At 47.5% G+C, this 13,976-nt stretch overlaps 1 protein-coding gene across 3 annotated transcripts; it reads left to right on the forward strand.

Annotated features, from left to right (window-relative positions):
* The first annotated feature begins 494 nt into the window (after positions 1-494).
* Positions 495-12,624, forward strand: wfikkn2a (info WAP, follistatin/kazal, immunoglobulin, kunitz and netrin domain containing 2a). 3 transcript variants are annotated; one of them, XM_039739783.1, is made up of 2 exons: positions 495-1,003; positions 7,035-12,624. In XM_039739783.1, the coding sequence occupies exons 1-2, from the start codon at positions 803-805 to the stop codon at positions 8,544-8,546; spliced, it is 1,713 nt and encodes a 570-aa protein (XP_039595717.1). In that variant the 5' UTR covers positions 495-802; the 3' UTR covers positions 8,547-12,624. The 3 variants fall into 3 exon arrangements, with proteins under 3 accessions (XP_039595717.1, XP_039595719.1, XP_039595718.1); XM_039739785.1 differs by lacking the exon at positions 495-1,003 and adding an exon at positions 1,097-1,114; XM_039739784.1 differs by lacking the exon at positions 495-1,003 and adding an exon at positions 5,484-5,580.
* Positions 12,625-13,976: the final 1,352 nt, after the last annotated feature.

Consider the following 13,976-nt stretch of genomic DNA (forward strand, 5'->3'; position numbering starts at 1 on the left):
CGTGAAACAGGAACCGACCGTGGTCGGGAGGACAGTCCCAGCGCAGACCCTCGAGCTGTTTAGACTCACGCGAGCGCCGACGACCCCTCGCCCCGCAGGAGCTGTCATTGAGTTCAAAGTCATTGCCTTCCTATACGTGTAACAACGAAACGACAACGCGGCAACAGCTCTGATAATTATCGGTCACAATACTCGTTCGCATTACTTTCATATCCATAAAAACGCACGATGACTGCCCACTCTGATCAGAGTCGCCATCTACACAATTCCAGTATCACCCCCTGCACATCTCCGCAACACGGCATATACTTGTGACCGTAACAAATCAGACGAGCGCATGTGCCGGAGGGGTGACACCGACGACGGAAGTCCCGTCAGGTGTGCACTCAGGGCGTTTCGACGTGGCATCCCGTCCCATCCCGTCCCTAAAGAGTTAAAGGGGTGATCGCAAATCGCGCACAGAGGCAGGCAGGTGTCCTCCTGTGCCAGCCCCAGCCCCGTTTCCCTCCCGACCGCTCTTTTAAACTCCTGAAATCCTCTGAGCTGCCCAGAAGCCATACATAACTATAGATTGGTTCTGTGGCAGCGATTGTTGATGTGAGCGCCAGGGAGAATAAAGGGGGGCCAAAAGAAACGCGATCCAAGTGGAACTGAGCGGAGAGAAGCGGAGCGCCAACGAGAAAGCGAGCGGCCGAGCGACCGAGCGAAGCACAAGAGCGGCAATTCCGCAGAGAGGGTCCCCCCTGACATCGGCGGCGGCGGCGGTGGCACCCCACGCCCCTCGTCCCCTCCCCTCCCGGACATGTGGCGGGCTCTTTTCCCGCGCTGGATCTGCTTCTTCCTGGGACTCTTCACCGGTCTATTCCCGCACTCGTCCCGCGTGAGAGCCATGGCACTGCCCAGGATCGTGTATTCGCACGCGGGCATCTGCCCCAACGAGATGAACCCCAACTTGTGGGTGGACGCGATGAGCACCTGCCTGCGAGAGTGTGAGTCGGACCAGGTGAGACTGAGACGCCCACCCACTGCTTCCTTCACGCCGCCCACCCCTTTCGCCTTATTGTCCGTCTGAGAGACAATGCCAGGGGGTCCCAGATGAGAGATAGAATGGAAGGTGAAAACCGCTGGTTTTTTTTTTAACCCACCTAACGGTATAGCAGGAGGATTCAGGCGGCAGTCCAGCGCCTTCATTTTTCTATCGGTTATTTAAAACGTAAATACGAGTTAGCGCGTTAGGTGAGCCTTTTAGTCAGTGAATTTATTTTGTGTGTCACAGTTGGTAAGTCCTCTGAACGCGCACAGATCTCCGTTTGTAAGAATGTTATTCATATAACTGATTATATGAGGACACGGGAGTGCTTCGGTCCTATAACGTATTCGGAGATGATCACAGCTTCTATAAGTTATAACGTTTCGTTTGAAATTATCGTAGCGCGGAACGAATATTCAAGTATTAGGACTGAGCGGACTGATTTGAAGACAGGCGCCTCTGCCGGACAGCACACGGAGAGAACACGCAACCTGCGCGCGGTTCAACCAATTCAGCCGAAGTCGGCGTGAAGCCGGCTGTGCGTACTTATAAGTCCGTCGATTAAGGATATATATACAGTATATATATATATATATACCATTTTGTAATCCTGAGCAGGGTAGTAGGGGACAGAAACCTATATCTTAGCGAGCATACACTCTTAAAAATAAAGGTTCTGAAATTGCATTTTACTGAGGTGTGCGCGGGTCCTCTGAAGCAGTTTTATAAAAAAACAAAAACAAAACAAAACAAAGATTATTCCGTTGTTTTGCATAAAAATGGATTTCTTTTGGCTTTGAAATGCTTGCTAACATGTGGATACATAAGAACTCGTCAAGATATAGTGGGCCACCTATAGGAAGGTAATAACGGATCAAGAAAACCTGAACATGTACAATACTTTAAAAGAAAATGAAGCCATTGGTATTTCATAAATCTGCTATTATTTATTCACTATTCACTATTTATTATACTATATTCATTTATTATTTATGGAGCCCGTTAATAATATAAACAATCTTTCCGGAACATGCATGGGGATGATTCATTAGAGAACCAAAAGTGTTTCTCCATGGCATTGCTCTGAAGAACCGCTTTGGCACCTATAGTGCAAAGCAGAATCCCCTAAATTAAATATAAATTAAATACTTTTGGTTCTCTAATGAGCCATCTCAGTGACTCACTCACTTTTAAACTTAACTATTCTCGACAAGAAGTAGCACTTATTACTAATAATTATTTCTGCTTTTTTCTTTTCATTGGGTGACGCTGCGGAAGTCACTTCACCTGCAAAAAAAACCCCAAAGTTATCCAATTGTGTCTCACATATTGCAAGTAGCCATGAATAAACCAATTAATATCAGTCCGTCCATATTCCAGCACAAGATCAAGGGGCAGGTCCCAAAAACAATCCCTGGACGGGGCGGGTGGACACACACTCGCATTCTGTTTAGGGCCGATATGACACCGCAATTCTGCCAAGCCGCCCGTCGTTGCTCTGCACATACAAACCTATTTTTATTTTTAATTTATTTGTTACCGTTGCCTTGAAATTAAGCGCAGTTCTTTGAGACGTCCTCGGTTCAAATCCTGCGGCGTGTCCGTGTCCTGATGGATTCTCCCTCCAAACCCCGGTCTATTCTAAAATTCTAAATTGGCTCCTCTGTGATTGTGTGTGTGCGCGCACGGGCGCCTCCATATGTGTGTGTGTGTGTGCGTGCGCGCTCTCAGCAACGGGTCGGCGTCCAGTCCTGAATCGACTCCTGCTTTTGCGGTGCTTCCCGACGCTGATTCGGATTCAACTGCTTTTACAATTATAGAATATGCGAATTTAAAACGTAAAAAACCATAAGACACAAGGCATACATAAAAACCATAAGACACAAGGCATACATTTCCAAAGCTCAGTGCTTCGAAGAGAAGAACTTCAGAGACCTTCAGATGTCGACGTGATGTTAGTTTGGAGAATTTATGAGACTGGGATGGGACGGACGAGCTTGCCGGATTGAGTGGCCTTTTTGTCACAATTGTTCTAATGTTCCGACGTGTTTAAAGCCGTTCTTCAAGGATACACAATCTTTGCATGGTGTCATATAAATTCGGCTTGATGCATTATTACAAATATGAAACATTTTTTTGAAAACGTGTTTGGCGACATTTTCAATTTAACGAAACGTTTCAGTAAGTAAGTGTTTGTTAAGAGAAACGAGGTGAAAATCGTGCTGTCGCTTTTATATCCCATGCTGCCGTAGACGTTCTCTGTGGGGCTCGCAATTCTCCTCCAGTTTAAAGACGCACCTGGCAGGCTCCGGTGCACGAGCCTCTGCCAGGTGGTCCGCGGGCTGACCGGTAGTCACCTGTCTTAGGGGAACTTTCTTAGTGAAACGGCCACCCCGGGGCTCCGTGTCTGACCTTCTTGCAGATGTTAAGTTCTGTTCTTCTCCTCCAACTTCTTCCCATTGCAGTCCTGTACTCCGAGTCAGTATGGCAGCGCGCAGAATAGAAATACAAGAATACAAGGCAGCAGAGACGGAGCCCGAAGAGCACTGCGAGTCTGGCAGAGTCCTCTGCGTGCCGCTGGTTGGTCATCTTCACTGATGCTTTCCGATGAGACTGCGTGCCCACTGTTCTTCTTCTTCGTATCAAGGGTGTTTGTCGTATTTTTTTTTTATTTTAGTACATAAAACAAATAATGTGATCGTTGTAATTTACGAACATGAGTGGCCGCTGGTCACAGGTGGTCCTCGTATCTTTGATTTTGACAAAGTGGTCATTGACACCCACCCGTCTAAAGCGACGCGCGTGACGGACTAGGATGACACCTACGGCGAGGTAATCCGGGATATTCGGGTTCTTAAAGTTGGGCTCATGGGCGGGTGTATTTTGAATTTCGCCCAAGTTTGTGGTGCGTTTTCACATCTCGTGTCCGTTGCTGTCGTCCCAAAATTACACGACGAGCCAGATTCTCAGAAATAAACAGTCGGTTAACAATTCTGTAAATGTTTCTCTTTTAAATGTTTACGTGCTACATGGTAGTTGGAAAAGACTGCGTGTTAATCACGAGTTTCTTTGTTAAATGCACAATGAAATATCCAGGGAATTACTTTTGACAGGAAAAAAAAAATCTTTAGGTACCCACCCATCCAGTGTTCCATTTCCTAACATTTGAGGGTCGCAGACAGCTGGTGCCTAAGTCTGGAACCAAGCCCACCCACTCCAACGAACAGGCAGACTTGAGTTCAACTTCTGGCTTCTTGAAAACTCGAGCGTGTCCGTGGCCAGGCCCGGTGAACGGCAGTGCAACTCCCAAGTAAATGACGGCCTGTCATCCGGTCCCTGGGGCTTTTTCCTGCCTGGCGCACGCTGCTTGCTGGGACTGGCTTAGGCTGCCCACCTTGGATAAGTGGGTTACGAAAATGGATGGAGGGATGGCTTTAAGTAACGGATCGCTGTCTGGGCACTACCGGAACCCGGGACTTTCCAATTGCGGATCAGGACGCCACGCTTCCTAAGGCACGAAAATAAATCGATTTACCTACAACAGATTTCCCGCTCATTGATGTTAAACTTTTTTTTTTTTTAGTTTTGCAGTTCTGCTCTCCCCATTGAGGGCGGCACGGTGGCGCAGTGTTCGCTTCCCAGGTCCTCCCTGCGTGGAGTTTGTATGTTCTCCCCGTGGGTTTCCTCCGGTATTCCGGTTTCCTCCCACAGTCCAAACACATGAAGGTTAGGTGCGATTCTAAATTGTCTTTGGTGTGTGTGTGCGCGCCCTGTGGTGGCTGGGATTGGCTCGAGCAGACCCCGTGACCCTGTAGTTAGGGTATAGCGGGTTGGATGATGGATGGATGGATGTTCTCCCCATTGTCAGGTTTGCCTGCATTCTGTACCAAGTCATTGGAGTCTTCATCAACACAAATGGAAGAATCCCAATAGCTGCTAGTCACCTGTCTGTTACAATCTTTCCGTTGTCAAGTACATCGTTTATGTATCTTTCCTGAAGAAGGAGTCTGAGTTGCCTCGAAAGGGGTCATTTTGCTTGGCTTTTGTCTAAATTCATAATGGCTAACACGGTACAACACCCTAGTACTGCAACAAAAGAAAACATAGCAAATACTCTAATCACTCTGAAAGGCCCACTGTTAATCTCCATTGACCTTTGAATAACGACAGACTCGTTGGGGGGACCTGCTGGACGAAGCGTCCCCGCCGTTCGAATCCACACCTGCGCTGCTGGGGGCGCCACCATAATGCGGTGGAGGAGAGCAACACACCACAGGAGCCCCGCACGCCACGCCGCTCCGCTCCCACTTCAACAAACTCGTCAGCTGGTGCGACCCTCCTCATTGGGCTGGTTAGCGCCCTGTACCCATGCAGAGGACGTTTTTAATTTTTAACGGTTAAAGGATCCTTTGGTGCTGCTTATTCAGAACAGTTCGCGCAAGACGGTCCTGCACCCCCTGCGACACCACGAAGATCCGCTCATTTCATTTACACAACCCGCGGAGGACCGGAGCTTATCCTGGCTTCACTATCGCCAGTTCACCTAACAAGTAAGTCTTTCGGGACGTGGGATGACCTCACCGGACTGCCAGCACGAAACTCACATGGACATCGGGAGAACCAAACAATCCACACACATAAGGACATGGAGCGGCATTTGAGTCCGAGGAGCAAAATCCGAGCTGTAGCCGCGCCACTCCGAATTCAGTCAGTCAGTCAGTCATTTTCCAGTATACACTTAATTCATTTAATGGCGACGGCTAAGCTAATCGGGTCAGCACGATCTTTAAAGAAAGCCATCGGCATCTCTCACTGGATTGACAGCCATCGTCAGCAGGAGCGGAAACGACAGGAGTAACGGCAAGGGACCGGTGAGCGTCACTCCGCGCTGTCCGCCCTGCGCCAGGAAAATGGAGGGTCACGTCATTTACGACACCCGCCTGCGGTATATGGACAGTTCAGTTTCCTTCTTGAAATGCTCGTTATTTACGTTAAGTATGGCATAGCGCGGAAAACACTATATTACCGTCTTTCTTTCAATGTAAAAAAAGTTGCATTTTCTGATATTCAACATGGACAGAAAGAAATATAATCTAATCTCAGACTGGGATTATCTCCTGTCTTCTCCCCACTGGGTTTAGGTGACCAAATTAGGAGAACATTACAAAGTTAGTATTTATATAGTGCCTTTCACGTCATCTATCTATCTATCTATCTATCTATCTATCTATCTATCTATCTATCTATCTATCTATCTATCTGCTATACAGTGCCTTTCATCTATCTATCTATCTATCTATCTATCTATCTATCTATCTATCTATCTATCTATCTATCTATATAGTGCCTTTCCTATCTATCTATCTATCTATCTATCTATCTATCTATCTATCTATCTATCTATCTATCTATCTATTATATAGTGCCTTTCATATCTATCTATCTATCTATCTATCTATCTATCTATCTATCTATCTATCTATCTATCTATCTATCTATCTATCTTTTATTTACCACCTTTAATCTGTCTACTATATAGTGCCTTTGTACATTTTCTATCTGTTTTATAAAATGCCTTACATATCTGATGTTCGCCTAACGAGTTACTCTTTGTATTCTTACATGGTGCTCCGTGTGGTAGCCATCCTAAAGTGTATCCAGATAATGCCCTAATGATGCCGCCTTCTTCTTAAGCTGTTACTGAATTTATTACTTTCAATTTCAAAGCAGGGAGACCCAAACTTTAGTCAAACGGCTGATACATTTCAGAGGAGGGCTTTGGTTTGAATGAGTGCCACCACACTGTGCGAATGCTGATCAGTGAATGATGTGCTTTAAATGTGGACAGAAGGGGATTGTGGTTGCCCTTCAGTGGGCACGCCGGTCTGACTTGGCAGTGTGTGTGCGGGTGCAGCTGGGCGCCGTGCTCTTATATTCTTGCGTGTCCATGAATTCTTTCTGCCGTACCTGACTGCCACATTCTGCTGTGTTTTTGTTCATGTAGGAGTGCGAGACCTTTGAGAAGTGCTGTCCCAACGTCTGTGGGAGCAAGAGCTGTGTGGCTGCCCGCTACATGGATGTGAAAGGGAAGAAGGGTCCCATCGGAATGCCCAAAGAAGCCACCTGTGACCGCTTCATGTGCACCCAGCAAGGCTCCGAGTGTGACATCTGGGATGGCCAGCCGGTGTGCAAGTGCCGGGACAGGTGTGAGCGGGAGCCCAATTTCACTTGTGCCTCGGATGGCATGACGTACTACAACAAGTGCTACATGGATGCCGAGGCCTGCACCAAGGGGATCACGCTGACGGTGGTCACCTGCAGGTATCACCTAACCTGGCCCAACACCAGCCCTGTCCCTACAGAGACCACCGCCAATCCCACCACGGCATATTTGGAGACCACAGTGATTGACATCGTGCCACCCGCCCTCATCTCCAGACCGGCGCACCAGTCCATCTACTTAGGGGACACGGTCAGCTTCCTCTGTGATGTGGCTGGTCGTCCCAAACCCGAAATCACGTGGGAGAAGCAAACTGAGGGCAAAGAGAACATTATCATGAGGCCGAATCACGTGAGAGGGAACGTCGTGGTCACCAACATTGGCCAGCTGGTCATCTACAATGCCCAGTCTCAAGATGCGGGCATCTACACCTGCACGGCCAAGAACATCGGAGGGTTTCTGCAGGCCGACTTTCCTCTGTCAGTGGTCAGGAAGGAGCTTTTTGCAAAGAGTCATGCGAGGAACACCACCCAGCTGCCGGCCGAGGAATGTCTGAAGACGCAGGACACCGAAGTGTGTGGAGAGCTGAGGACCAGCTGGTACTTCGACAGCAAGAGGAACAACTGCTACACCTTCACCTACGGCCACTGCAACCGGAACCAGAATCATTTTGACACATATGAGTCCTGCATGGCATCCTGTGGCAGCGACTTCACCAACCCATGCAACCTTCCAAGCCTTCAGGGTCCCTGCAAAGCCTATGAACCCAGGTGGGCTTATAGTAGCGCCTTGAAGCAATGCCAGTCGTTCATCTACGGTGGCTGTGGCGGCAATGAGAACAACTTTGAAAGCAAAGAGGCCTGCGAGGAAATGTGCCCCTTCCCAAAGAACCAGCACTGCAAGATGTGCAAGCCCCGGCAGAAGATGGTCACCAGCTTTTGCAAGAGCGACTTTGTCATTCTGGGCCGCATGAGTGAGCTTTCTGAAGACCACGACTCGGGTCACGCCCTGGTGACGGTAGAGGAGGTCTTGAAGGATGACAAAATGGGACTCAAGTACTTTGGGCAGGAGCCCCTGGAAGTCACTCTGCTCAACATTGACTGGAACTGCCCCTGCCCCAACATCACCAGCACAGACGGGCAGGTGATCATCATGGGGGACGTTCACAACGGCATGGCGGTTCTGCAGCCCGACAGTTTTGTGGGGGCATCCAGCGTGAGGCGGGTGAAGAAGCTCCGCGAGATCATCCACAAGAAAACTTGTGACATCCTCAAAGAGTTCTCCTCTCTCCACTAGTCCTGCTTGTTGGCCTGCACCTGCCATTGTAAAGCGAGCTGTCCAGCGCCTGATCCGGAGAGCCACCGGTGGAGGCCATTGCCAGGATCTTTGAACTGAACACGTCCTGAAGTCGGGAGCCAGTTATAAAAGCCTCGGCGGGGTTGACCGTCTTTGGGTTCGGATTTACGGGAAGGAGAGCTCAATTTATCATGGCGGGCGAGTGCCTTTTCCAAAGCCGACCAGCAGTAGATGATGACAACCTAGAACTGATAGGGCTTCATTCAAGTATATTGGAGTTATAGTAAGTCATTCTCACCCACCTTTTAAAAGCTTGCTTGTGATGGAGCACATCCAGGAGAGATGTGGTCTCCTTAGCCGAAGGGCACGCGTGTATCCTCATAGGAACCTTGTAGACAGGTTAGAAAGAAGTGGGAACGCAGTTCTCAGAGACGTCACTCTAGCACTCAGATCCTCACCCTTATCGTCCCCTTTCATAGTGGCGGCTTCGCTCCTTGGTTTCCTTCTAGAGTTGTGCTGGGCTCCGTTGCTCCACTCAGGGGTGGACCAGAATTTTGGATTTTAGACCTGTTGCGTTTTTCACTTTTTGTCTCTCCAATTTTCTGACACCTGATTTCTCCATTGGGCAAACCTGGACGAGGCGGTCCATCGCAGGGCACACCCATTCACATACGGTGACACCAGGCTGGGAGTCTTCACTTAACCCGATGACACGATGAACACCACCTGAAAATGGAAACGCCACCCCCAATGCGTATACTAAAATGATGGCTATGGGTATGGCCGGACGTTTGGGAGGAAGTCTGAGTGAGACAAACACCAGATCGTTACTGAGGGAGCATTCCAACAGTCTGTCCTAACGTCCACTTGATCTTAATAACTGGTCTTTGGGAGATATTAGTGTCATTTAGGGGATCAAGTGAGGTATCTCTCTAGGACATGTGTATTGTCTGTGGATGGCATTGACCATCACGCTACCCATCAGGTTGTTTTGGTCTTTGGGAGATCCTATTAGTTGAAAGCATATCGGCTCTAGTAAGGTATTGACCAGTAGGTCATGTTGTCCTCAAGAAGATGTTGTTTGGAGGTGACGTTGGTCATTGAGGGGTATTATCAAGAGGAGACGTTGGCCATGAATAAGTCCCGCCCACCCTGTAATGCTGGTCTTAATTGGATATTCTCAGTAGGGTACTGTATGTTGTCCATCCAGGCATGTAGTCCATCAGGTGATGTTGGTCTTTAAGTAAAAAGGACCCTTTCAGGGATAATTCTCACACGTAGTTACTGGTCCTGGAAGATTTACTGAGCTCATAATATAATGGAGATATCGGCCTTTGGAAGATGGGGTGCGTATTTGGTGGAGAGCATCAAGGCTGAGGTATTGGCCATCAATGCTGTTGGACGTGTCCGTGTCAAGAGTGCACATTGTGAGGGGAACAGGGAGGCAGTTAGGAGGCGCACCCATGAGCACATTCTGGCCCTAGTGGAGGCTGATATTGATTGTAAGGTGGGATGTAAGGTGTTCATAGGGGGATCGACATCATGTCCAGGAAGTTACCTTTGGTTTATATTGGGAATTTTGCTCCTGGAGGGATATCGTCCATGGGGAAGCGGTGACAGTGTCTGCTAGGGGATGTGGGCATTTTATTCTCAGGGAATGGTGGTCATCCAGTCCCCCATGTAGGTGGTGGTGGGGTGTTGGGTGTCCATCTATAGACATTGAGGAGATGTTGCTTTTTGAGGGGTATTGTCCATAGTATTTAGTTCTTAGTGGTTATCGTGTCCACATGGAGATGTTGGACTAATTGGGTGTGCCACCCTTGCAAATGTCTGTCTTTGGAAGATCGATGAGGAGATCCTTGAGACCAAATATCTTACGTATGGAGGATATCGGCTCTCGAGTGAGGACAGTGTCCACGGGGGTCTCTGCTCCTTGAGGATTATCGCTCATGGACCTTGGGGAGTCCTGCCTATAGGGGGGTGTTGGAGGTCCTCTCCAGGTCCACTTCACGTTGAGCTCACCCTGCTCCGGAGTCCGTTTGCCGGCCCCTGCCTGTAGCTCCTTGTTCACGTGCGTTTGCTCTCCATGACCTCGGCCCCTCTTATCAAGGCCAAACAACATGTTTTTGGACGTTGGAATCGTTAAACAGAGCAGGTCATCTTTCTTGTTAACTGTAACCAAAATATTTTGTACTCAGTCCTCAGCGCCACATGTGACAACAGGGGCGTAAAAACGTCAACACAGAGCTGCTTGTAAACACCCGCGTTTACGTAACATCTGCCAACTCCGTCAGCGGGGCAAGCAAGTGGGTAGAAAACAGAAAAAAAACGCGACCCCCTCAGCGCCGCCCCGTCATGTGTACACGCGTGCATAACAAGGATCAGCAAATCAGCAGCAATCAGGCAATAGGGGCAAAGGGCCAGCGGGCACCGCCCAGATGGGGACCTGCAATTCCTCTCCTTGTGTGCCAGAGTTAAATGACTCGGCCTGGCAGGCAAATCGTCTTCTGGGTGGTCTTGTCTAATTCCAAAAAGACTTTGACATCCCAGCTCTGATATTTTAGACGTGTCCAGGGGTCCGCTCTGTTCTGCTGAAGGAACCATTTGACAGGTCGGGGTTGCCACCCTCCTCAATGACATGCGTCGCCCTCCCGGTGGCTCCACTCAGCCCTCTTTTAATTGTGTCTCCTGTCCATCAGAGCTGACACTCTTTCTTTATCTATATAGCGTCTTTCACTGTATTGTAACGTAACTTAACATGACCTTCTGAGACCTGCTTATCTAATTCAGGGGTCCTGAAAGTCCTGGACACTTCAAAGCTGACATTTGCCATCCATCCGTCCATTATTGGGCATGCTGAATCGAGTTCAGGAGCCTCTCCTGGCATTGAGCAAAAGTCAGCCGTGGGTAAGGTGCCAGTCCATTGGAGGACTCACAAACACAAACACACACACACACACACACACACACACACACTCATTTTCACAGAGTCCCAGTTTGGAGTGGCCCATTAAGATGGCATTTCTTTCAGAATTTGGGTGGAAAACTGGTGCGCAGACAACGGAAGAACATGTGGGCTTCACACAGACAGCAACTGGGCACAGGGCATTGGATCTTTAGGGCAGAAGCACTGATCGCCACATTAGCCACAGTGACTGAGATGGCAAACACCAGCTGCTCCACCTGATACGTGACAAAATGACATGCGCTGACACCACCACCATATGCCTGCCACCCGCAGCTCCTCCAGTCAGCCTGTGCCACCTCAGCTAGCTGGCAGTGAATCTGTGGACGTTTACCATCCAGCCATTGCTGGACATACTAAAACCCATTCAGGATCCCATCTTGGCATTGAGTATAAGCCGGGAACCAGCCCTAGAGGGGGTGCCAGTGCATCAGTGGGCAAAGTCACACTTATTCAAGGTGCAAATGTCAGTTTCAAAAGAAGCACCCCACACATCCTAGCATAGCATCCCCAAAGCCAATTCAGGGCAGCACACTCACATATTCTATCACACAGAGCCATCTCAGAGGTGCCAATGGGCATCAGACACCACAGTTTTGAGTTGTAGGAATAACAGCTGAGCTACTGAAGAAAACTCACACTGGCATGGAGAGAACATGCAAGCGCCACATAGAAAGTGACCAGGCCAGGATTAGAGCTCAGGACCCCACTGTAGCCTCCAGACCACCAGTTTATTTACCCAAAATATTAGAAAAAAAAAAACAAAAAAAAACAAAACAAAGCTTTTTAAGAGACCTCCCAAGACCCCTGAGAGAGCCGGAGTGATGGCCAGCCGCTCCACCAGACTTTGAATGTAACGCCATCTCCTGTCCCGTCTGTCTTTGATCCCAGTGATTTCTCTCCTTGTTTTGGTCTGTTCCTATTTATTTCGATATTAGTGATTTTGTTATTATTTTTATTATTATTGTTCCTTTTTTTTTTTTGGTTGTGATGTAGTTATTGATGACTCTCAGAAAGCTGCGAGACTGCAAGAAATGTATTTTCCAGATATCCTATGTATCCAGTCTTCTGCGCACTTCTTTCTTAATAAAGCGGTTCTGTAAACACTCTCCACTTGGTGTCAATCTGAAACTGTGTTCTTTATTAGAAAGGCTGGCACATGGGCACACAGATGGCACAGAAACTTAATGAAGAACATCAATGGCTCACCTTTCCAAAGGATGAAGAATGGACGCTATGGAGTGGCGAGAAACATTACATAAAGCCGCGAGGTCTCCCTTTGGACCCCAGTCCAGGTGGGCATGGAAACCATCTCATAACATAACAGAACCCAGGCTAATCCAAGTCAGGGTCGCGGGGCATCAGAGCCCAGCAGCATTGAGCTCAAGGCAGGAGTCATCCTTGAAAAGACAAAAAGAAGTTTTGGGGTCCTCCCTGGTGAAATCGGTCCTTAAGTGATATGAACCCCTCTGGATTTCCCATAAAGCACCTTGAGGAACAAAGTGAACCTCAGAAGTGCTCTGCTTACAACGACGACAACTTCCTGACTCCTGCTGCTGTTATTTCATCTTGATGGGCGCCACCTAGTGTTAGTGGATGGTATTGCTTATTGCTGCATGGCCACTAGAGAGCACTCGTTCCTTCTGATCTCCTTTCTGTTAAAAGTACAAGAAGTCGTATTTGACAGACCACACGTGCTGGGGGTGAAGTGGTGGTAGACCACCGACTCCTGGATTCAGAAACAGTACAAAATAAGGTAAGGGAAGATAAGGGAACATAGCATAACACACAGGAACATATCACACTATAACAGTATGTAAGTGCTATATAAATGAGATCGTTATAATTATTATTAAGATAGCTTAACATAATGGAACATAAGATATAATAACATAATATAATATGGAAAATAACATAATAGAACATATCATAACATATAACAGATAAGATAATGTAGCACAACAAGTCATAGCATCAACAGAGGGGCAAGATGAGATAAGATAAAAGAGAAGATACGATAATGAAACATAACCAGACATAACAGAACAAATCATAACTTAGCAGCTCTTAAGGTAAAAGTGGCTCCTCGCTATCTATGTAAGGTGCTATATAAATGTCATTTTTATTAATATAATAGAACGTAGCATAAGATAAGATGAGATAAGATAAGACCATGGAACATAGCATAACACACTAGAACATGTCACACCATAACAGTGTCTCGCCAGTAAAGTGCTATATAAATGTAGATAATTATAATTATTTACATAATGGAACATACGATATAATGACATAATATAATAAAATTGAATGGGATGGAAAATAATCTAACACAACAAATCATAGCATCGACAGAGGGGCAAGATAAGATAAGATAATGTGAGATATCATAAGACACTAGAAGATATCACACCATAACAGCACATAAGTGGCTCCTCACTATCTAAGTCAAGTTGTATAGAAAT

The sequence above is a fragment of the Polypterus senegalus genome, chromosome 17 (genome assembly GCF_016835505.1).
Source record: "Polypterus senegalus isolate Bchr_013 chromosome 17, ASM1683550v1, whole genome shotgun sequence".
NCBI lineage: Eukaryota > Metazoa > Chordata > Cladistia > Polypteriformes > Polypteridae > Polypterus > Polypterus senegalus.